A 26,266-nucleotide genomic window follows, 5' to 3' on the forward strand; every position below is an offset into this window, starting at 1 on the left:
TTTTTTTCTTCTGTAAATTATGACCTATTTAAAGTAACTACGTAAATATTTCTTTTACTTTTTATGGAAATGCTAATTTACCAGGCATTTCATTTTTTGGACACTGGGACAGTTCTGAAACAGCTTCTATATACATATGGTGGGCTTACCCAAAAATGTAGTTGAAGTTGTTATGAATCTGAGAAGAGTGAATGAGGACAAAAATGTGAAGTCATTTCAGGCCCAATTTCTTTATGGGCTACCTGAAGCTCTTCCTTTAGCTCCCATTCAAAAAAGTAGGCCAGTGGGGCCCCTGAGTGGCTCAGTGGTTGAGCATCTGCCTTTGGCTCAGGTCATGATTCCGGGGTCCTGGGATTGAGTCTGACATTAGGTTCCCTGCAGGAAGTCTGCTACTCCCTCTGCCTATGTCTCTGCCCTTCTCTCTGTGTCTCATGAATAAATAAATAAATAAAATCTTTAAAAAAAAAAAAAAGTAGGCCAGTGAATTAAGAGTAGGAGGACAAGGACTTGGGTATTGGTTCAGACAGGCTGTTATGCTTCATTGACTTTCTACCCCAAATTTTAATGGCTTAAAACAACAAAAGTTTTTAAGTTTTTTTATTTTGTTCATGCCACCCATCCAACAGGTTGACAGAGGAGCTCTACTAACTTTAGTTCCTCAGGGACTCAGGCTGATGAAGCAGCCACTATTTTGAACATTGCTTGAAAGGAAAGAGAATTCTGGAGAGTACCCACCTGGCAAACTCTGGCCCAGACACATGATACTTCTGCTCACAAGGCACTGACTGGAATTAGGCACAGGGTCACACCTAATCACAGGAGGGTCTGAAAGTGGAGAGAACTAGGAAATATTTGGCAAACAGCATTAATGATTACCACAATGGTATTGGAAAGGTGTTGAATCACTTAGTTGTGCACCAGAAGCTATTATTGCATTGTGTGTTGGCTAACTGAAATTTAAATAAAAACTTAAAAAAAAAAAGTGTTGAAAGAGCAGTTTTGGCAAGAGCAGAGATGACCTCAGCAGAAATGGAAAAACAACTTGAATAGTGCTGGGACACAATGTTGGCTATTCCATGACTGTTCATACTTCTTCCTAAAACTGTTTTCCAATTCAATTCACTTCAACTCAATTAGGTTCGATTCAATAAACATTTAATAGATGCCTAAGAGTGTGAGATACCTGGCTATTACAAACATGGGCAGAAGCAAAACTGTAGATCTCACTATTTTTTGAATCCTGCACTCAGGGTGCTCTGGGGGTCGTCTTAATAACTAACAAAGCTTTGACAATGAGCCAAAATCAGACCTAACTATACATAAGCATTTAGACTATAGTAATAGTGTAGACAGCTACTGAGCTAATTGGTTTTTTTTTTTTTACAGTTAGATGCCTTCTTCGTACCATTTACTAAAATTTATTAGACACATTTGACAAATGACAGCAAAGGCAAAAACCGCAAAAGCAAAAATAGATAAGTTAGACTTTATCAAAATAAAAAACTTTACTGCTTCTAAGAAAACCATCAAGAACATGAAAAGGCAACTCACAAAATGGAAAAAGTTATTAACAAATCATACGTCTGATAAAGGATTTCTATCCAAAATAATTTTTTTGAAAAAAGCTCAAATTCAGCAATAAAGACAATCCAATTCTAAAGTAAGCAAAAGATTGAGTAGATAATAATTCATATGACATATAATATATAATTAATATATATTATATTAAATAATTATAACACTCAATTATATAATATGAAACATATAATTATAACACATAAGTATATAATATATAAAATTATATATTAAATATATAATATATATGTAAAATATATATAATTGTCCAGCAAGCACATAAAAAGATATCCAATATCATTAGTCACTAGAGAAATGCAAATCAAAACTACAGTGAGATACCACTTCATACTTACTGGGATGGCTATAATAAAAAAAGATAGATAATACCAAGTGTTGGCTAAGATATAGAGAAATTGGAACCCTTGTATTTTGCTGGTAGGAATGTAAAACAACGCAGCAACTTTGGAAAACAGTTTGGCAGTCCTCAAAAAGTTAAGTACCGAAAAAAAAAGGAGTGAGCATATGACCCATCAATTCTACACGTAGACATATATTCAAGTACAATGAAAACCCATTCACACAAATACTTGTATATGAATGTTTATAGCAACATTATTCATTCCAAAAATGAAAATAATCCAGATGTCCAGCAACTGATGAATAGACTAAATGTGATATGTCTACACACTGAAATATCATTTAGGCCTAAAAAAGCAATGTCATATTGATATTCATAAACCTTGAAAACATTTTGCTAAATAAAAGAAGCCAGACACAAAAGGTCACATACTATATGATTCCATAGATGCAAAATGTCCAGAAAATACCCAATCCATAGAGACAGAAAACAATGGTTGCCAGGAGCTAAGAAGAGAGTGGGATGGGGTATGACTGCTGACAGAGGTGGGGTTGATGAAAAATTTCTGGAACCTAGTGGTGATGGTTGCACAGCTTTATGAAATATGACAACAATTTTGTTAATAAAACACATATCTACATCTATATCTACATATACATACATCTAGATGGTAAGATTACAAGTGATTTTTTTGTGTGTATGTGTTGTCTCTCTCACCACCACCACAGCGGACATACATTACCTTTGTAACTTAAAAAAATGCAAACCTCTTAACATCAGTTCAGATCAGAATCAAAAGATGAGATCTTACATTCCCCTAATCATCTTTTAAGTAACTTAATGCAGATTACATTCACATGAAATTCTAGAATAAATAAATTGTGTTGAGGAAGAATATCTGAAGAAAGGTTGGCTCTGCAGGGGTGGGAGCAGGGACTGACTAGGCATGAGATCATTTTCTGGAGTGACAGTAATTATAATAATGGTCACTGTGTTGACGGAGGCTGGCTTATACAGGTGTATGCAGTTGTCAAAACTCAAGGAATGTGTACTTAAGATGTATGGATTTCATTGCATATGAGTTTTACACTAAAAAAACAACCCATAAACAAATATTGAACTCAAGTTAATGTTAGGTATGCTTAAGTACTGAGGGCAAAATGCACTTGAGATAAACATTTTAAAAATAAGGTAGATTAATGGATGACTAGAGATAAAAGAGGGATAGATATGTGATAAAGGAAATGCAGTAAAATTGCAGTAGTAGAATATAGGTGGTGGATGTGTGGGTGTTTGCTTTTATATCTGAAAATTTTCAAAATAAATCATGAGGGAAGAAGAGACCCAAAATAAGACTTCACTATTTATTATCCTTTTGACTCCCTAAACTCCATTTTACTTGCCTCTTCCCCCACCATTAGGTATTTCCACTTGGTTGTGGAATTCATCTTCAGCCCCTACAAATTATTCTACCTATCTTTGTTTTTCCTTTTCTTTTTTTTTTTTTTAAGATTTTATTTATTTATTCATGAGACACACACACACACACACAGAGAGAGAGAGAGAGAGAGAGAGAGAGAGAGAGAGAGGCAGAAACACAGGCAAAGGGAGAAGCAGGCTCCCTGCAAGCAGCCCGATGTGGGACTCGATCCCGAGACTCTGGGATCACGCCTGGAGCCGAAGGCAGATGCTCAACCGTTGAGCCACCCAGGCGTCCCCCTATCCTTGTTTTTAATAAGAATGGCATCATTCTTCTAGTTGTGAACATTTCTCAGGATAAAAATAATGTTTCTTTCCCTCTTTCCTTTCCTACTCTCTAATCGAGTTAAGCTCTAATTCTAATTTTCACTTTATGATGTCTCACTTCTTTTCCCATTAGCACCACCTTAATTCTGCACCAATTACCTGCTATTTTCATGAAGAAATAGACTGGTATAGCTAAGAAAATAATTTGCATGTAATTTGATGCTCTATATATTTTTACATGCATGCTATAAAATGGTTCTGGTAAAATACTGTATTAGAATTTACTTTGTTATTTTAAGTCTTAAAACTCTGAATTGCAGTCTCTCTTCCTTTGAGCTTGTATGTTAATGACTTGAAACTAGTTTGGGATGATTTAGATGCATCCACCGCTCACCCAGATCATAGAAACCAGAGAGAGAATTCTATACTATGATTAGTCTCTATAGACAACTGGTCCTGCTAAATGCACTCTGCTAAAATTGTCAATTACCATCTTGGCAGATGATCTGACACTAATCCTATCATGTTATTTTGTAGGTCCATTTTGCAAAAAATTTATCTTGGAAAATATTTACCAGATGCCCCGTGGGTACTTCATTAACTCTTCTTTTACTCTGATGGCTATACTAGCAGGTCATTGGTAATACCAACCTTAAAATCTTCCTATCTTAAATTAATTGCTGCGAAGAGGTTATAATTTGCAGCGATGTATATCTATCTATACATCGGAATGGAACTGAGGTGTTTTTAATTTAATTAATTTATTTGAAAGAAGGAGAGCACAGAGGGGAGAAGCCGACTCCTCGCTGGGTAGAGAGCCCAAGACAGGACTTAATCCCAGTACCCTGAGATAGTCACCTGAGCCGAACCCAGATGCTTAACTGACTGAGCCACCCCGGCACCCAGAATCGGAGCTGAGTTTTATGAGGAAGAATTTGGCTCTGTCTAAAGCCCCCCCCCACCCCCAACTCCGCCCCAGGAATATGTGGTAGCCATATTTTGGGAAGATTCTTTCTTAAAAGAACATGTTGGTCTTGCTCTTCATTTGATTGGTAGTGCACAATCAAATGATTGAAGACCTTTTGAAGACTTTCAAGTCTTTGGATGCTGTGTTAGCCAATTCTTTATCAGAAAAGGTCATGGAAATTGCTTTAGAAATATGCAGGCCATCAGTTCTTCCTGACATTTTAGACTTCATCCTCAGGGAAATCAGATCATTGGGGAGATCATTGGGGACTGGTCTCTAGTGTAAGTTTTCAGCAAATTCTTATTTGGTTATATCATTAGTTTACCATGTATCCATAGTATCTACAGTTGACCCTTGAATAGTCGCAGATGGGGCACTGACCCCTGTGCAATTGAAAAATCCATATATAACTCTTGACTCCCCCAAAACTCAACTCCTAATAGCCTTCTGTTGACCAGAAGTCTCACCAACAACATAAACAGTTAACATGTATTTTTTAATGTTATATGTATTATATACTGTAGTCTTAACAATAAAGTAAGCTATAGAAAATTTTATTAAGCAAACCATAAGGAAAAAACATTTACAGTACTGTACTATACTTCTAAAAAAATTCACATGTAAGTGGACCCACGCAGTTCAATCTTGTGTTGCTCAAGGGTCAACTGTATAAGAAAATGACTTATATTTATAATTGTGTGCATTTACTTAGAGCTACAAAATATTTAGTGCTTAGTCTATTAGGCATCATGCTAGCTTTCAGTGCATCATTTAAATTTAGTCCTCTCAACCATCCCTTGGAACATTATCTCTATGTTACAAGTCAGGATACTGAAGCGTGGACAGGGTATACAGCTTATAAATGGCAATAATAGGGTTTGAACTCAAGTTCATTTGATTTTTAAATCTGGTGGCCTTATCCACTAGGTAATCTACTGGAAAATTTCCCACTGTGTCATACTACACAGCTTTAAGCATCTATATAAATACCTTAAGAAGCATTTTTATTTTTATCTTTTATTTTTTTAAAGAGCTGTATCTTGGCTACTACGTTAAGGAGAAAATAGAAACTGTCCAGCATGGACACCTTCAATTTCTTATTCTTCACTTCAAATTGATCTGGCTTCTCACTGTCCACTTCCCTCCTTTCTTTTTTTTTTTTTTTTTTTAAGATTTTATTTATTTATTCATGAGAGACACACAGAGAGAGAGAGAGAGAGGCAGAGACACAGGCAGAGGGAGAAGCAGTCTCCATGCAGGGAGCCCAATGTGGGACTCCATCCCGGGTCTCCAGGATCACACCCTGGGCTGAAAGCGGCGCTAAACTGCTGAGCCACCCGGGCTGCCCAGCATTTTTATTTTAAACCTTATTCCTCATTTTATCCTTATTTTGTTACTTTTCTCACTTTACTGATTTCCTCAACTATTTACTTTTATACCATTGTAATAATGTTTTTAATACATTGCCTAAAATCCTTTTGGATTTATATTCCATTGAGGTATAAAGAAAAAGAAATGGAAAAAAAAAAAAAACCCTCCCTGAAATCCTGTATTAATTACATTTATTTAACATTGGCTGGGTTTTTCTCATGTTATCTGCCTTTATGAAATCTTCAGGTTTGTGTTCTAGTGTACACACTGCTTAAGTGATGAAATAACTGAGGAAGACCTACTTTAAACTGTCCTCTGGTGATTCTCAACACAAGGAACACATTTTACCCCAGGCTTGCACAGTCCATACCCATTTAACATTGGTATAGATGATGAGATGTTTGAGGAAAGGGAGGGAGATTAAAGGTAGTTAATGAGTGAATGTTCATACCAGAGGCTATTGTGCAAATTCCATTAGCTTCTTCCCCTCCCTTGACTGGAGCAGGGTAGGACAGACATGCCATTCGCAGCATCCCTGAGCGCTACCTACTGGTGCTCAGTATTGCTTCTCTTCAGTCCTCCAGTCTAAAATCCTAAAGGTATTTCCTGTCTGTGTTAGAAGGCTCAGGTGATTTCCTAATCGGAGTCACTATTCCTTGTCATGTTTAGAAGCTCCTCTTCCGTATCATGCTCCTTTCTAGCTGGCTCAAGATTCTCTGTGTTCCTGATGACCTGGTAGCAAAGAGCCAAAGAGAACAGTCTGCCTCCCTGGTTTCAAGTGATTTTCTTGGTAACACTGTGGGCCAACACGGAACACTGACTTTCCACTTGCTCCTGGGCTCTGGGTGGTGTTGGGGGTGCCAGCTTTTGTGATCTCATCACATTTTTTCGCTCTAGTGATGCTTTTGTTGTTGAATCTAACTTCTCTTTGTTTTGCTGTGTCTTATCAGGAGACTCATCTTACACTTGTAGCCACCTTCGCCTTTCAGAACTGCTAACAATTTCGGGATTTAATTAGCTGAGATGCAGAAACCATTTCCCACTTAAATTCCCAGACAGTGATTTGGTAAAATGAGATCTACTAGATTTAGGGTAAAGATGGAGAAGAAAGAAAAACAAATTAGGTATTATTTCATGCTAGTTGGGTATTATGTGAGAACACTCAGTGTTTCACTTCCTTATTTCCAGTTTCAAATCATTAGTGCAGCTCAAGCAGAGATACAGGAATAAGAGGAGTAAGAGAAACTGCATAAATATTCTTTGAAAAAAATTTATTTCATATTATACACACATTAAGAAAAGACTGGGGCAAAGATTTTATCATTTGTTTGCTTTTTACATCATGTTAGCTCCTTCAGCTAAGATGTTTTTTCCTTGTTATAAAATAATGCAATTCTGTTATGAATTTCTTCCTTTCAGCGATTCAGAGTCAAGATTTATAAGAAGACTAGTGAGCCTGAAAGATTTAATACAAAGGTTGTCAAACTGAGTGTTTGGGAGTGGAAGGATCCTGGGAGGAGAGAAAACTATTAAAAAGTAACAGGCAGGTTAACCTCCTATGATGCAACATTCCAGGGGCTCTGCAGAAGGTTCTCCACCACTTAGATTTTCCCCTCATGTACTTCATAGAAAAGACTTTTTCCTTACTAAACGAAGTGAATTTATTAAAAAATAATTCAGTTTCCCACTTAGAAGACCTGATCAACACGGGATGATGATGGGGTTCTGGCCAAGACAAATCCAATGATGAAATCTTATAGTGGGTTAATCTATGATTTTCATAAATTTATTTTCCAAATTGAATACAGATTGCTGATGTCTCTTTGAGCTCAAGGGACCCAAATAGCACTTGTAAAGAAAGCTAAGCTAAGGGGATAAAGAAACCATAAGGAATAGACTCTAGGGTAAGGGAGGAGGCTATGGGCTTTTCTGTCTTCGGCATCCTCACCAAATTATCTACAAGTTTTTCACATTGGATGTACTTGTATATCTTGAAACTTTCTCACTAAAGTCATGCTCCACTACCTACCAAGTTTCAAGTCCAATATTGTGTCTTAGGTTACAACAGATGTTTCTAGGATACCAGTGAGTTCATCTGTGAATGGTAACTAGGAAAATGAAGTCAGTCTAACATGGAGTTCTTCTGTTCCTTGGCATGAGGTTCTGGGATAACAGAAGTAAAATTTTTACCTATAGCAAAAAAGGAGAAAGTTTTCAGTCACTGCAGCTCTATTTTTAGAGAAATAAAGAGGGTCTGCACCTGGGCTCTTCCCCAGAGAGACACACCCTCAGTCTTGCATGACTCTGGTCCCCAGCAGGTTGCACTTCCTCCAGGGCTCAGAGCTCCTCTTCTGACTCTTTTGTTCTGCACTCAGAAGCAAGTATTCCCATTTTATTGTTTTTGTGCATTTTAACATTCCCTGAGGCAGCCTCCACCACAAGTTGAATTGCCAATCTGCCTGCCTGTTCAGGTTCTCTCTGGAGGTACAAATTACAGCTCTTATTAGCACTTTGGTTACAAGATGTACAAGTTTTGAGAGGGTTATACCTAAGCTTACTTTTACTCTAAGCTCTGTTCTTATGAATGAACTTTTTTTTTTTTTTTTAAGATTTTACTTATTTATTCATGAGAGACACACACACACACACACACACAGAGGCAGAGACCTAAAGAGAGAAGCAGGCTCCATGCAGGAAGCCCGACACGGGACTCGATCCCAGGACTCCAGGACCATGCCCTGGGCCGAAGGCAGACACTAAACCACTGAGCCATACAGGGATCCCCATTAATGAACATTTTTGCAAAATGCATCATTTTTCAGGAACATGTATCTTGTGTTAATGGAAAAATCCTGTACTTTACACTTAGTGGATACTTAATAAATGCTGATAGATGACTTATTAATTAACTATATCACAAGCGTTTTAAAAAGTGATCCCAAGGAATGATTGTGTTGATAATGAACCAAATTATAGGAATTTAGCAAGATCATCTGACTTCTCTAGAATATAAAATCTTTAAGTTATTTTAATTTGCATGCTATATTTATCACTACTGTTTTAGAGAAACAGAAGCTAACTTTTCAATTTCAAAGACTGATGAACAATCATCCATTAGTTCTTGAAGCTGAGTAACAGGAAACTGTACTTGTTTTTCAAACCACTTGGCAACTGTAAGAAGCTGCTGGTCATGAAATGCACGTCCAATAAACTGCAGTCCTACTGGCAATCCTTGGTTTGAGAGGGCCACAGGGACGCTCACTGCTGGCAATCCTGAAGAAAAGAAAGACAACTATTAGTTGATTAATTCTCCATCCTAAGAAGGGGAGACTTCTGCTTTCCAGCACTAGTAGGTACAAGACAGATAAGGTTCAAAAAGGAATAAAAATTGTATGATATGCATGCTTTTGTACCTTCCTTTCGCTCACTTAACAATGCATCTTGGATATCACTGTGTATCAGCTCACAGAGACTTTCTTCATTCCATTTTTATAGCTGCATAGCACTCCATTATGTGGTTCGTACCATGATTTATTCACCCATTTTTCTATGGTTGGACATTTAGGTTGTTTTCAGTACTGAGCTATCTCACAATATACCCAGGTGAATTTCCTTGTCTATGTGTTTTATGTATTCCTTTTTTTTTTTTTTTTTAACAATTTATTTGAGAGAGAAAGAGAGAGAGGAAGCGAGTGAGCAGGGGAAGAGGAGAGGGAGAGAATTTCAAGCAGACTTCCTGTGGAGCATGGAGCTCGACACAGGGCTTGATCACATCACCCATGAGATCATGACCTGAGCCAAAATCAGGAGTCGGATGTTTAACTGACTGAGCCCCCTAGGCATCCCATGTTTTTTGGTATTGAAAGTCTCTCAGATGAATAGGGATCGCTTCATTAAAAGATTAATGCATATGTAATTATATATTGCCAAATTCCTCTCCAAAAAAGGTGTACTATTTTGAACTCCCATCAGCAAAATGTTTTCTCCCTACAGCCTTACCAACTGAGCATGTTGTTGAACTTTCAAATGTTTGCTAATATGTTAGATAAGATATGGTAGCTCAGTTTTAATTCCAGGTTTGGGGCAGAGAAAGTACAAGACTCTGGGATATCTTATTATGCCATAAAATGAGGAAGTTTTTAGAAATTAATAGGGGTAAAGGGATGCCTGGGTGGCTCAGTGGTTGAGCATCTGCTTTTGGCTCAGGGTGTGACCCAGGTCTGTGAATGGAGTCCCGCATTGGACTCCCTGCGGGGAGCCTGGTTCCACCTCTGCCTATGTCTCTGCTTCTCTCTCTGTGTTTCTCATGAATAAATACCTAAAATTAAAAAAAAAATTAATAGGGATAGGGCTAAATGATATGTGCAACTTGAAAGGGCTCTTATTGACCAAATTTAGGACAATTTGACCATCAAAACCAATAACGACAGTAACTGTTTATTATATGTTGAATTAAAAAAATGAAGCTGTCTTTAGAGAAGACTGCTAGCTAATATATGTAGAAAGAATGACAGAAAAATCAGCATTTTGTAATTCTCTAGGAAATAATTCAGGCAAGGAGCACCAAAAGATCTAAAACTGGGTTCAAGATTTTTGGGGAATATGATATTCACACAATCTCAAGGTATTGCCTCATCTATTGGTTATAATTGATGAAAGGAAAAATGTATCTTTACTCGGAAAATACCTGGCAGTACTTCCTTAACCAAGAGATCAACTTAGTTTCTGAAAGTAGAACAAACTGACATTAACTGTTTCCTGACATGAAGAGTATGTAGTATTTCTGCCAAAAATATCTGACTCAACACAATCATGAGGAAGCAATCTAACAAATCCAGATATGGATGGGACATCCAATGGGGCAAGTGCACTAGGCTCTTCAAAAAAGTCATTGTCCACAACATGAGAGACTCCTAACTCTGGGAAACGAACAAGGGGTAGTGGAAAGGGAGGTGGGCGGGGGGTGACAGGCACTGAGGGGGGCACTTGACGGGATGAGCACTGGGTGATATGCTATATGTTGGCAAATTGAACTCCAATAAAAAAATTAAATTAAAAAAAAGTCATTGTCAATTAAAATAAAAATTTTAAAAGGTGGGTGATTTCTTATCAGAAACTATACAGGCAAAAAAAAAAAAAAAAAGAAAGAAAGAAAGAAAGAAAGAAAGAAACTATACAGGCCAAAGAAAGTAGCATAACATTTTCTTTAAGTGCTAAAGAAATGTCAAGTCAAAATCCTGTATCCAGTGAACAAAACCTTTAAACATGAAAGGAAATCAAGCATTCTTTGAAAGAAACTTAAGAAAACTGGTTAACAACTGGTTAACCCTCAAAAAAATGGCTAAAGGAATTTAAACAGAAAGTATATGATAAAAGAAAGAATCTTCAGATGCTAGGAAGAAATAAACATAGTAAACAAAGTATAGGGAAATACAATAGGCTTTCCTTCTCTTCGAGTTTTCTATATTATGTTTGATGACTGAAACACAAATTACAAAGCAGTCTGATGTGTTAAAAAACAAAACAAAAACAAAAACTCAAAGCAGAGAACTGGAGAACTGTTCTAAATTTAAAAAAAAATCATAAACAAATGTAACATGTTAGGGGAAAAAACAATTTTATGAAAGACATTTTTGGTACAATTGAGAAAATTTAAATATGGGCTATATTTACAATATTATAATATTCATGGTTAGTTTTCCTTGGTGTGATAATGGAATTTTGGTTATGTGGGAGAATGTCATTGTTTTTAGATTTATGCTGAAGTATTTAGGGGTGAAGTACCATGATGCTGAATCATTCAAATTATTCAGTTAAAAAAGTGTGTGTGTGTCTCTGTGTATACGTACAGAGAAAGAGAGGAAGGAGAACGCAGATAATAAGGCAAAATGAATGAATCCAGGCAAAGGGCATATTGGTATTCATTATACTATTCTTTCAACTTTTCTGTAGGTTTGAAAATTTCCAAAATAAAAGTTAAAATTATGCTATTAAGTAGATTGAGTACGTGTGTGCATGGTGACTGCTAGTGCATGCATGCCTAAGCATGTGCACATACCACACACGCACATACACACACAGATTCCTAAGCATTCCAGAAGAACAAGTTGTTGCCTTCAGGCAACAATCTAGCTAGAACCTAAGTTGAAGGCCAGGGCGCCTATTTAAAAATTTGAAAAAAAGCCAGAGGGATCCTTACCTGCCATATTTACAGCCTGTGTAAAAATATCATCCTGGGCACTTCGTGTTCTGTTGTCTTCTTTAATGAACTCTTGGTATGGTACAGCCTCACTTAAGGTGGTGGGAGTCAGCAAGACATCCACTCCAGAGTTAAAAACATTCACAAAATCATTAGCAATGAGTCGTCTCACTTTCTGAGCCTTAATGAAATAATTCTCATAGTTTCTGTGGAAAAATAGATGATATTTTAAGGATTTTTCTTATGTCTTTGAATCAATTTCACACATATGGCTTGTTAAAGAATGACTAGCTTCTTGACCCTTAAAAGTAGGCACCACTAAGATTCCTGACAACACATATAAATGATTTTTGTTCAATTGTGCTGTTATTCTAGAAATTTTTATATCAGGAGCTTAATCAGAATTCACTGCTGATACAACTCTATACATATAATCACGTAATAGTGATATCATTAAATAAGTGGATATCTTCCACTTCAAGGGGTATCATTAACCAGACCATTTATTTTCAGGTGAAAAAAATCAAGTGCAAAGCAATTAAATGACTTTCCAAAGGTTACAAAGACTGGCAGTGATAAAGGAAAGACCAGAACCAGGTCTTTGGAGGCTTATTCTAATCCTCCTTCTATTATAATGTTTTATTTCATCTGTAGTATAATGGTAACTCGTTATTTTAAGGATTCTGAAGTTTTGCAAAATTCTAATATGCCATCATAATTAGACACTAGGAAACAGGCTCTGGAAACAGAAAATAGAGAAAGTATGCAGTGCTTGCAATTTTGTATTTTATGGATAGGCATACCCCAGGAATGGAAATGTGAAATTCAAGAAAAGATGCTTACTTTACTGAAAAGATTGAGGAATTAGCCACCTATAAAAGTAACTATAAGTCAATGATGCAAAGAAAGGGAAAAAGAAAGCATGCTTTAGATCTTCCTGAAGTGGATACAATTTCCTCACTTGTAAAAATGGACATAACTACTCCAGTCTTACTGAGGACCAAATATAATAAAGATTAAAATGTGCTAGCTTTTCTTACCTTAAAAGAATCCTACAGAAATATCAAATGTCTTTTTTTAAAAAGATTGTATTTATTTATTCATGAGACATAGACAGAGATGTAAGCAGAGGGAGAAACAGGCTCCCTGCGGTTGAGGGTGAGCCTGATGTGGGACTCCATCCCAGGCCCCCAGGATCATGACCTGAGCCAAAGGCAGATGCTCAACCACTGAGCCACCCAGGTGTCCTGAGATATATCAAATGTCTTTACTGTCATTTAATCACAGGGTCTATAGAAAGAGAAATGCAGGTATCTCGTATAAGTTATACAACAGTAATATTTGATGTTTTAAATGATGTAACAGCATTTCCCAAACCTCAATTTTATTCTAACAGAAGCAAAATTTTTTTATTAAATTTCTTCCTACTTTAAATATGGTTCAGAAACAGAACTTTTGCTTCCATTAATGATAGAGCAATAGGGATGGGATTTACCTGCTATATATATACCCTAGTATTTACCCATAGTAATTTACCCTGCTTTATTCTGCCTAAAAAACTAGGCAAAATAAAGCAATCATTTTCAGATATTACACAACAGGCATTCAAGAGAGGGAGTTCTAAGAGAAGGGAAGCAAATAAGTGAGCCCTTTAATTTCCCTAGCATCATGCCTGGAGGCAGTTTCAGGCCTCAGCCCAGACTCCTGGAACTTAAGCATAGTTTTCAGGGGGGCAGTTCTCAAGATGTTAGAGACCAAAACTGGAAGTTCAGGGAGGCAAAGACAACTGGAATTTGCAGGGCAGAGTACTGGAGAGGAGAAAAGAGCATAAAGAGACCTCAAGAGATCTGCAGAGGGATCCCTTAGGTCTTTGGCTAAGTGCTGATCCATGCACATAGAAGAAGAAATTCTCAAGGCTGGGGAAAGAATCACTGAAAAGTCAAACAATTGCAAGAGCTCATATAGGACTAGCCATAGTGCGTGTTCCTAACAGCCAAAGTGGAAAGACTTCATAATACATGAGGCATCTGGCGGAATTCTTCAAGGGTACTGCCTAAAGTAGAGTTGAATTAAATGAACCTAAAGGCCCTTTTGGACTCGTCCGCAAAAAGCCTTTTAAAAAGCCTTGAAAAGATCCAACAGCTTTTAAGTAACTTGACTGCATCCCAGAACAAAGCCCAGCCCTGCTTAAAGAAATACAAGAACCCAACAAATGACAATGTAAATGTCACAATGTCCAGCCATGCAAAAAAAAAACCCAGAAAATATAACCATAACTGGGGGTAAAAAGTAATCAATATAAAGACATCCAGAGGGCAGCCCCGGTGGCGCAGCGGTTTGGCGGCGCCTGCAGCCTGGGGTGTGATCCTGGAGACCTGGGGTGTGATCCTGGAGACCTGGGATCGAGTCCCGCATCGGGCTCCCTGCATGGAGCCTGCTTCTCCCTCTGTCTGTGTCTCTGCCCCTCTCTCTCTGTGTCTATGAATAAATAAATAAAATCTTTAAAAAAAAAAAAAAAAGACATCCAGAAACAACAGAAATGTGGGAATTAAGCAGATAAGAACATTAAAACAGCTACTGTAAATATCTTCCATATGTTCAAGAAGATAGTAGAAAACATGATATCATAAAGAAATTGAAGAGATCAGAAGACCTACTTGCCCAGGAATGAAAAATACAAAATATGAAATAAAAACAACACCGACTGGGCTAATAGCAGGTAACACAGCAGAGGATCAGTGATTCTGAAGATAGTAATAGAAACTATCCAAAAGCAGGCACAGAGAAAAAGACTAAAAAAGAAAGAAAGAAAGAAAGAAAAAAAAACCAGGATGGAGCCATCAGTGTGCTGTGGGACAACATCAAGCAGATTAACATACTGGGAGTCCCAGAAGGGAGGAGGTCAGAAAAAATATTGTAAGAAACAATGGCCAAAACTTTTCCAAATTTGATTAGAACTATAAACTCACAGATCCATGGAGCTCAACAAACCCATAAGCAAGAAGAAATATGCAGAAAATCACGCTAAGACACATAACAGACAAGGTCCTGAGAACAAAGGATAAAATCTTAAAATCAGCTGGGGGGTGGTGGTGGGAGGGAAGACATGTTATACACAAAAGAACAAAGACAGGAATAACAATAGACTTCTCAGAAACTATGCAAGTCAGGAGACACAGAGAAGATCTTTAAGGTATTAAGAGGAAAAACTATCAATCTAGAATTTTATACCCAGAGAAAATATCTAACAAAATTAAAGATAAAGACTTTTGCCTATAAACAAAAGCTGAAAGAATTCAGCCAGCAGGATTGTACTACAAGAAATATTAAAGTTCTTTAGGCAGCAAGAAAATTACACCAGATGGATATTTGGATCTATACAAAGGAATAAAATGCACCAGAAATAGTAAATATTTAGGCAAATAATAAATGACTTTTTTTTTCTTGTTTTAAATCTCTTTAAAAGTTATTAATTAAAGAAAAAATAAAAGGCGGCACGAAAAGAGGTTAAAAGAAAGAACGGATAGGACAAATTGAAGACAAATAGTAAAAATCAGATTTAAATGTAGCTCAAACATAAATAATTATGTTCAGGGACTCCTGGGTGGCTCAGAGGTTGGGCATCTGCCTTTGGCTCAGGGCATGATTCTGGTGTCCCAGGATCGAGTCCCACATTGGGTTCCCTTGGTGGGGAAGGCATGGAGCCTGCCTTCTCCTTCTGCCTGTGTTTCTGTCTCTCTCTCTGTGTCTTTCATGAGTAAATAAATAAAATCTTTTAAAATAAAAAAAAATAATTATGTTCATTAAAAATAAACTGGATTCCTAATTCAATAAACTTGTGGTTTTGTTTTTGTTTTATTTTTTTTTTTAATTTTTATTTATTTATGATAGTCACAGAGAGAGAGAGAGAGAGAGAGAGAGAGAGAGGCAGAGACATAGGCAGAGGGAGAAGCAGGCTCCCTGCACCGGGAGCCTGACATGGGATTCGATCCCGGGTCTCCAGGATCGCGCCCTGGGCCAAAGGCAGGCGCCAAACCGCTGCGCCACCCAGGGATCCCAAACTTGTGGTTTTTGAACAAAAGGTTCTATTCTATTCTTCTATTGAAGAATGACAAAATTGTAAACTGAGGTACCACATGAAGAAAAAATTTTTTAGGAGTTGATATAGTTCCTGGCACATAAATTGACTTTTTAAGATTAAAAAAAAAAAAGTATACCCAAATTCCATTTTTCCTATCACTCATGTCTACTATCAAACCCTCACAAAACAAATGAACAAGCAAACAAAATCCCTCCAAACAAAACTGACTTCAAGTTCCCTGACTCAGAAGATAGGGATATCAACAGAAATTCTTACTTCCTTTTGTCAGTATCCCCAACTGTTGACCTTGGAAGAAGCTTTCAGACTCTTCTCCTTCAGTTTCTTTATATGCTGTTACCAGTGACCTATACAGTCTATTAACTTGTGCCCTGAGATATACAACTTGATTCTAATTAGATATATTTGGCAAATGTAACATCTTCCACTTACTAAGTCTTTGCTTAGAAAACCCATCGGCAACATTTCATTTTCTTTTCCTGTTCCAAAAATCATTACAATCAACTGGTCAATATAGAAGAGTCTTTTTTTTAATTTTTATTTTTTAAGTTTTTAATTCCATTAATTACCATATGCACAATATAGTGTACAATACAATATAGTGATTCAATAATTACACACATCACCTGGTGCTCATCATGACAAGTACACTCTTAATCCCCATCACTTATTTAACCCATCCCCCACCCTCCTCCTCTCTGGTATCCATCAGTTTGTTCTCTATAATGAAGAGTTTGTTTCTTGGTTTGGCTCTCTCTCTCTCATCCACCACCCTTTGCTCCTTTGTTTTGTTTCGTAAATTCCACATATGAGTGAAATCATATGGTATTTGTCTTTCTCTGTCTGACTTCTTTCACATAGCATTATACTCTTAGTTCCATCCATGTCATTGCAGATGGGAAGATTTCACTCTTTTTTTATGGCTGAGTAATATTTCACTGTATATTCATACACTATGTTTTCCTTATCCATTCATCAATTGATGGACACTTGGGCTGGTTCCATTTCTTGGCTATTGTAAATAATGCTGCTATAAACACAGGGGTGCATGTATCCTTTTGAACTAATGTTTTTGTATTCTTTGGGTAAATCCCTAGTAATGTGACTGCTGGATAGTTCTATTTTTAACTTTTTGAGGAACCTCCATACTGTTTTCTAGAATAGCTGTACCAGTTTGCATTCCTACCAACATTGCAGGGGTGTTCCTTTTTCTCCATATCACCAATATCTGTTGTTTCTTGTGTTTTGGTTTTAGCCATTCTGACAAGTGTGAGGTAATATTGCATTATAGTTTTGATTTACAGGAGAAGAGTCTTTTAATATGAAACATAATCAAATATTTTTAGGTTTTTTTGTTTTCCAGCTTTACTAAAATATAATCGACATATAAAATTGTGTAACTTTAAGGTGTACAATATAATTGGATATATGTATATATTGTGAAATTACCACCACAGAGTTAATTAACACATCACCTTACATAATTACAATATTTTTGAGGTGAGAACATTTAAGATCTACTCTCTTAGCAGTTTTCAAATATATAACACAGTACTGTTAACTATAGTAATCATGCTGTGATATATATTACATCCCTAAAAGTTATTCATCTTATCACTTCAAGTTTATATCCTTTGACCAACATCTCCATATTTCCCCTAGACCCGGGCAACCACCATTCTTTCTGTTTCTTTGAGTTTGGCTTTTTTAGATTCCACGTCTAAGTGAGATCATATAGTACTTGTCTTTCTCTGACTTATTTCATTTAGGATAATGACTTTAGCATCCACCCATGTTGTCACATATGGCAAATTTTCCTTCTTTTTTATGGTTAATATTCCATTGTATATATATATGCACATTTTTTTCTTAATCCATTCATCTGATAATGGACACTTAGGTTGTTTTCATGTCTCAACTATTGTGAATAATGCTCTGAGGTAGTGATTTCATTTCCTTTAGATATATACTGAAAAGTAGGATTGCTGGATTAGATATGGTAGTTCTATTTTTATATTTTTTGATGAACCTCCATGCTGTTTTTCATTATGGCTGTTCAAAGAATTTGGGAAAAAGTAATCCTAAGTATTAGCCCTGAAGGGATACACAGATGAAAAAAATGCTTTCTGTCCTTAGGGAATGTAGAAAAACTCCATGAAGCTATTCGTTACAACACTCATTCTTGCCTCTTCACACCTCTCATGTCCTCTTAGACAGACGTGGAGGTATGCAAGATGAATCCTATTCACAAGATGATGAATAAACTTATACTGACGACAATCTAAGTAGGAGTCCTAATAATTTAGATTTCTTTCTTGGAGTAAACAGATACATAATGTAGGGGAAGACTAAGTTGATTTACTAAATTTTTCAAGATACACCAACGGAACTTTCTGCTTAAGTCTCTAACAACAATAAGCCAATGTTGCAATAATAGTTAGGGGACATTTAATGAGGCTAAAATTCTTCAGGGCTTCCTACTTAGTTCTGTACTAATCATTTGTCAAGAGTGTCAATTTTTTTTGCATTTGAATAACCAGACACTAGAAGTGCTATAATCAGGACTTTAATTATGATTTCTAATTAAAATCATAAGGATTTTGCTTCTTTAGCAAATATCTCAACCTATAAGACTTGAAAGACATGCTACTAATGTACTTTTGAGTTTTCAAATATGGGGAAACCCCTAAATTAATTACTTACTCTTTCAATAAGAAAAAATTTCCTGAGAGAATTCTTCCTCTCACCACATCATTAAACCCTTCTCGCCTGGTTGCAGCATACATGGCTTCAGTAGACACATCAATGTCACACCTGTGACCTAAAAACAAAAAAGAGGTAAACATTATTTGAAAAGGAAGTAAAGTTTTCACTGAAAAGAAAGCATAGATTCACATTTGTGACCAATACTAAAATTCTGGAAGACTATCCTTAGTGGCTCCTTTTCTTTACTGCCAGGAATCAAGGAGAAAGAAGAAAATAACCAAAAGGGAAACTCCATTTGTTCATGCCCTCATCTATCCATCTATCCTTCACCATCTCCATCTATCCAAATATCTGTTGAGCTCCTACCATACACCAGGCACTATATTTGACAGATTGAGAATACAAAGATAAGATACTGCTCCTGTAAAATATTCACAGTTCAGATAGGGGAACCAAACATACAGAGATGTCTATGATGAACAGTGTAAACAGAAGGCTAAATGACAAAGGTAAGAGGATTCACTGGTTTACTTGTCTAAATCATTAACACTCTGGGGATAATTTTTTTGTCACTAATAAGTAAAACTTCCAAATGTTTAAGATAACTACCTTAAAAATCCCAAACACAGCCATCTTACCATATTCTAGCCCATCAAATCTTGCCATATTTGATGCCACTTCTGATGTACACAATACATGGTAGCAGACAATTGAGTAACTGGTATGGGGCAGGGACACTTCAATTACTTTGGCCCCCTCAGACTCAAAGAGGTTAGCAGCTTTGGACCAAAGAGATTGCACTTCACTTGATAGTTCTGGTGTAAGATATTCCTTATTGGAAAAAGTCAAGATACAGAAATTAGAACATCTGTACAGATGGTTTTATGAAACTATGTACTTAAAAAATACATACTTTAGGATGGTTGGCAATACATTAGAAATCTGATTAAATTGCTAGTAGGTAGCTAGAAAGATTGAACTAACTCAAGAGTGTTTATGGCATGACTATCACTGTACCAGTTATTTATGAGCCGGATACAAGAATATTAAAGATTAGAGAACTGGCTGGAGAATCCATATTTGTTAAATGTTCATTATGTTAGATGCTTTTCAAAGGTCCTCTCACTTAATGCTTTTGCAGAAAATTTTTTATAAGGAATCTCAGACTGAACTTTTTTTTTTCAAGTGGGCTCCACGCTGGAGCCCAACATGGGTCTTGCACTCACAACCCTGAGATCAAGACCTGGGCTGAGATCAAGAACTGGATGCTTAACTGACTGAGCCACCCAGATGCCTCCTAACTTAATTCTTCTAACAATTCCATGATGCATGTATTATCCTTTATTTTATTAATGAAAAATACTGAGACTAGACAAGTAACTTTCCTAAAATTACATAGCAGGTAAGTAGAGGATCTGGGGTTCTAAAATAGGCCTCTTTCTACAACCTGTGCTCTCTTTAAATCCTTAAAAGAAGGCACAGCTATTATCTTAACTGAAAATTTTAAAGAAAGTATTTCTCTATAGCAGTAGTCTCAAATGGGGGCAATTTTATCCTTCTTCTCTCAACCAGGGGACATTGGGTAATGTCTGCAGACATTTTTGTTTGCGGGGTGGTGCTGTGGTGGGGGTACTATCTCTAAGGGTAAAGGCCAACAATTCTGCTAAGCATCTTATAATGCATAGAACAGCGTCCCACAACAAAAAATTATCCAAAAACTTACTGCTAAACTTAAAACTTAAAAAGTTTTTTAAAGGTCAGTACTTTAACATATTTACTTTCATAAATGATTACTCAGTTACTACAGTAATAAATGCAGTAGTAATACTAATAATGGTAGTAAAGAAGGTAACATGTCATGTATTAAGCCTTTACTATGCAAGGTATGGCCCTAAGCTCGGTTGTTACATCCAGGATTAGCAGATTGTGGTCTACCAGCCAGACACAACTTCCTAGTCATTTTTGAAAATAAAGTTTTACTAGAGCACAGCCACACTCTTTCATTGACATATGGTCCATGGTCTGCTTTCACAATACAGTGGCAGAGTTAAATAGTTACAATAAAGATACTGACCCACAAAGCCTAAAATATTTACCAACTGGCCCTTTACAGAAAAAGTATACAGACCCCTAATTAACATGATCATTTAATTTTTTTATTGAGGTATAACTGACATACAACATTATGATAGTTTCAATATATGATTCAATATTTGTATATATTAAGAAATGATCACCACAGTAAGTCTAAGTTAACATCAATCACTATACACAGTTACAGGTTTTTTTCCTTGTGATAAAAACTTTAAGATCTACTCTGTTGGGATGCCTGGGTGGCTCAGTGGTTGAGCATCTGCCTTCGGCTCAGGGTGTGATCCTGGAGTCTCAGGATCGAGTCCCACATTGGATTCCCCGTGGGGAGCCTGCTTCTCCCTCTGCGTATCTCATGAATAAATAAATAAAATCTTAAAAAAAATCTACTCTCTTAATAACTTTCAAATATGTAATAGGGTATTATTAACTATAGTCACCTGCTGTATTTTACATCTGCACAATGATTACCAAATTTAAACCTTACTACTTTCTGAGATTTGACTTGATAGTATTTCTGTAAAGTAATAAAAGGGAAGAGTTACCTTTGGGATTCCTATACATAGTTTGCTCACATCTGTCAAACTGGGAAGTGTAAATGGTTTAACAGGATCTTGAACTGTGGTAGAATCTTTGGGGTCATGCCCAGCTAGCATACCTGTAAGGAAAAATACTTATGAATAACAGACACATTATTTTACAGTGAAATTTATAATGTTTTGAAACTCTATGGAATCATATAAATACCCAACACAATTGCTGCATCATCCACACATCTGGTTAAGATTCCTGGCACATCCATTGAATTCACCAGGGGAATGAGACCATGACGAGAAACTAAGCCATAGCTTGGTTTGAAACCAACAACCCCACAGTGGGCAGCTGGATTTCTGGTTGATCCTCCTGTATCTGATCCTAAAGCCCTGGAATGTAAATGGAATTTTCTTTAGAAGAATGACAACTCTCCAATTATATTGGGAATCTATTGTTAAGTGTATAATTTTAAAGTTTATTTCCCCCTGGTTATACAAAAGTAAGACATGCTTGTTTCAGAGAACTCTGAAAATACAGAAAAAGTGTAAAAATGTAACAAAATATTCTACTGCCTTAGACAAACACTGTTAACATTTTGGCATATTAACTTCAAGACTTTTAAAAAAGTGCAGTTTTCTTCATGGTTCAGGTCATTCTGTAATTATACGTTTCCATCTCTTTTTTGCTTATCATGAGCCTTTTGCTAGGTCATCAAAATTACTGAAAATTTAAAATATGTATAATATTCCATCATATCAATTGGCGATCCCAGGATTTTAAAGCTCATCTTCCTATACATACAAATACCTTATACCTTCCTTTAATGGCAGTTTTACAGTATGCTTTTACAAACTAAACATACCTCCCCCAGAAATTCATACACAGAACCTTCCACTACCTCATTTAGAATCATGGATAGAAATGTACTTTAATTTATTTAAACATTTATGTTGTTGCCAAATAGGATAATAACTGCCTAATAAATTACTTTGTAATAAACACCTTTAAACATAAATCTTTGCCCATATGTCTGATTATTTTTTAGGCTGGCTTCCAAGAAGTAGAGTTAATGAGCCACAGGGTCTGCCTGTTATTCTAAGTTCTTAATCTTTATTGTCAAATGACTTGTCAGAGAGGCTCTGCCAATTTATATTTCCAACTGCAGTGAATCAGATTTGGTCTTATGTTTCATTATCATCACTGAGGACTAGCAGTTCTGAAAATCTGGTTAATCTGAATAACCAGAAAGCTTTGTTAATGTGCATTTTTGAATAATTTTTCACATTTATTTGTACTTGCATTACCCAACTATGAAGTGCCCATTTCTTTGCTCACTTACCTATAGAGTGTATATTTTTATTAAACACAAAACCAAAACCTAATCTTAAGGACATTTTGAAATGGGTCAGTTATAAAAGCACAAATACTGAATAATTTTCACTCTATGTACCTAGTCTTCAAGTTCATAGAGACATAAAGTAAAAGTGATTGCCAGGGGCTGAGGGGACAGGCAAATGGGAAGCTGTTGTTTAAAGGGTACTGAGTTTCAGTTCTGCAAATGAACCAAGTTCTGGAGATTGGCTGCACAACAATGTGAATGTATTTAACACTGAACTGTACACTCAAAAATGTTTAAGATGCTAAATTTTAGGTTATGTACGTTTTACCATAATTAAAAATTTTTAAACTTTGTTTCAGAGAAAAAAGGTTTTTCTGATTAGAAAAGTGTATGTGCCAATTACAAAATTTAAAATATTTCATAAGTATAAGATGTATAAAGTGAGATTTCTCTTATATATATATTATTTTTTAATTTTTATTTATTTATTTTTTTTTAAGATTTCTCTTATAATCACTGCCTCCCTAAAAATCCTGTTTATCAGTTTTGATATACTCATCCAGACATTTCCATGCAACCAACATATATACCTATGTAATTATTACTTTTAACAGAAAGCAGGTCATACTATACATAGTATTCGGCAGCTCATTTTCCACTTAACAGTGTATCTTTGAGGTCTTTCCCTGACACTACAAAGCACTCCAGCTCATTCCTTTTAGTGGCTGCATAATACTCCAGGAATCTTTCTGTTTTTTAAAAATATTATAAAATAAATCAAAAGGGGGAAAAGCAAGGCAGAACTTGATAGTTTGGGACCCATTCAATCTGGAGTTACTTTGGGTCTGTGCTTCTCTTGACTCCACTCAGAATAAAGCTTTGGACTGAACAAGGCTCCTACTGGTCACATGGCCCTTCAGCACTACAGAAAATGCAAATTAGATTGTCTTTCTTACCAAGTCCATATAAGCTACAAATCAGCTTGTTGCTTTCAGGGTCTCTAAAAGGACACATTTTCTTATTAGAATTCACTGACGGCTATGTAAAAGTAAAATCTACATTTCCATAGGAATTATGTGTCAAAATGCCATCTTCTCAAAGTACATTCAGAAAGATGAACATTAAGTAGGGTGATGAGGATAGAAAAAAAAGCACCTAATCTTGCAGTCCTAACTTGTCAGAACTCTCATTAATATTAATGCAATGCTATAAAATTCCACAGAGATAAAATGAAATGGTTTTACTTGTAAATAGATTTCAGAGAAACTAAAAAACAAAACAAAACAAAACAAAAACCAAGAAAACCCCTGAAGAATCTAAATCTCCATAGCTCTAAAAAATATAAATAATTTATTGGTTGCAATGTTTGTGAAAAGAGCTTAGTTTCAGCGGATAATTAAGGAGAAATAAAATACACACAGTACTACTAAAGAAACACATTCAATTTTATACTGAAACTGAGAAAATAAATAAAAGTGGTATTTATTTACTCTTCTTCAGGTGGTTAAGAAATGTTTTACAAATGGGACTTAAAACATAAAGCATGATGGATGGATTCTTCCCAAATACAAACAGGACAATTGAACAAGTCAGCTCCTAACAAACTTGAAAACTTTACTCAGTGATATACATTTTTAGTCACAGATTTACAAAAACACTATTTTAAATATCCTATTAATAATTATCAGGAGCATTTTTTTCTTTTTTACCTTTTTTTTTTTTTAAACAAAAGCCTGATTTAGCTGAAGGATAAACCATCATTAACAGCTCAGCAGCACTCAACTAAAGCCATGGTAATATTAGTCCTTTAATAGTAGTACAGTTGGTGAACAGATACCCAAATAAATTATTTTAAAAATGAAATTCAATTATGCTAACTGGTTTATTCTGCAAGATCCAAAAAATCATGTTTTTAAGAAAAGCAAGTACTACAGAGGGAGAGTTTCAAGATTATCTTCAAGTTAAATGTAGAAAATACACAATAAACACACTGTACAGTTGAGTGTATTTATAAGATATAATTTTGATGTACCACCGAGCACAAATAACTAAAAAGAAACAAAAATAGCACGGTATGAACTACTCTATTGTTGGATACTGAGCCTGGCTTATGACTATTTATATTTGGTTGGGCTTTACAGGACAAACAGAAAAAAGCTTCTTACGCAAAGCATGTAAACGTTGCTACTGCCGCCGCACTCCCTCCTGAGCTTCCTCCAGTTATAAGCCAATTTGAATCCTCATTCTCACCACGGGCCTTGTGCTTCGTCTTTTCTCTATATTGTTTTGAATAACTCCAGGGGTTTTTAACTGGTCCAAATACACCATCTGTGCTTCCAGATCTGAGATGAAGTGAAGCAAGATATCTTAATGAAACTTTCATTTTCGATGAAAATTTCACCTCCTGATTATTTGCTTCTAACACTGTATAATCCACTGGAACTTGAATTGGAAAAGGCAAGGAGCCTGCTTAGATGTAGCCTTCATTAATTAGATGGTTGAGGAGGTGGAAGATGGGAGGTGAGATCATGTGGGAGAAAGCAGAAAAAATTAGCCTGTTAAGAAAAAAGATTTTTATCCCAGTTGATCATCCAATTCAGCTTATGATGATTTATTTCCCTTGTAAATCAAGGTCTTCCAGTTGAAGAGTGTCATAAACATTCAAAGAGTTAACAAGAAGTCCTCTGAAGGATTCCCTCTATTAATCAGATGTTTTGAGACAAGCATAAGTTGAATAATAACTTATTTTAAAAGTTTTGAAATAATTACAATCTTACAGGTAAATTGCACAAATAAAAATAATATGAAAAGAACTTTATACCCTTTACGCAGATTCACCTATTGTTAACAAATCACTTAATTTGTTCTACCATTTGTGTGCTCTGTGTATGTCCGTAACATATACAAATACTTTTTTTCTTGAACCACCTAAGGGTAAATTAAGTATATCATGGACCTTTACCCCTAAATATTTTAGTATGTATTCAGTATGCATTTCATAACACTAAGGGTCTTCCCTCATGCAGTCACAGTACAGTTATAAATCTAGGTAGACTTCATATCCATGTAATACTTTTATCTAATCTATGTAATCCAGTTTGACCAGCTGATCAAATAATGTCCTTTATAGCATTTTATCCCCTCCCAGTACAGGATCGAGTCTCGAGTCAAGTATTGCATTTAATTATCATCGTCTCTTTAGTCTCTTTTTGTTCTTTATAAATCATTCACCAGCCAATGGACTTTGAGTTATTGCCAGTATTTGGCAGTTATAAATA

General features: G+C 35.9%; 1 protein-coding gene across 1 annotated transcript in view; it reads right to left on the reverse strand.

Annotated features, from left to right (window-relative positions):
- Nucleotides 1–7,274: 7,274 nt before the first annotated feature.
- The window catches only part of QRSL1 (glutaminyl-tRNA amidotransferase subunit QRSL1), a 32,067-nt gene continuing 13,075 nt past the window's right edge, over nucleotides 7,275–26,266 (reverse strand). Inside the window, exons 5-11 of the mRNA XM_041764901.1 lie at nucleotides 25,154–25,330; nucleotides 21,863–22,038; nucleotides 21,661–21,773; nucleotides 19,663–19,855; nucleotides 19,022–19,139; nucleotides 12,220–12,425; nucleotides 7,275–9,293 (exon numbers count right to left, since the gene is read on the reverse strand). Of these exons, the coding sequence (XP_041620835.1) occupies nucleotides 9,073–9,293; nucleotides 12,220–12,425; nucleotides 19,022–19,139; nucleotides 19,663–19,855; nucleotides 21,661–21,773; nucleotides 21,863–22,038; nucleotides 25,154–25,330 (1,204 nt within the window). The 3' untranslated portion in view covers nucleotides 7,275–9,072. The remainder of the gene's footprint in view (nucleotides 9,294–12,219; nucleotides 12,426–19,021; nucleotides 19,140–19,662; nucleotides 19,856–21,660; nucleotides 21,774–21,862; nucleotides 22,039–25,153; nucleotides 25,331–26,266) is intronic.

This window comes from Vulpes lagopus, chromosome 1, assembly GCF_018345385.1.
Source record: "Vulpes lagopus strain Blue_001 chromosome 1, ASM1834538v1, whole genome shotgun sequence".
In the NCBI taxonomy this organism is placed as follows: Eukaryota; Metazoa; Chordata; class Mammalia; order Carnivora; family Canidae; genus Vulpes; species Vulpes lagopus.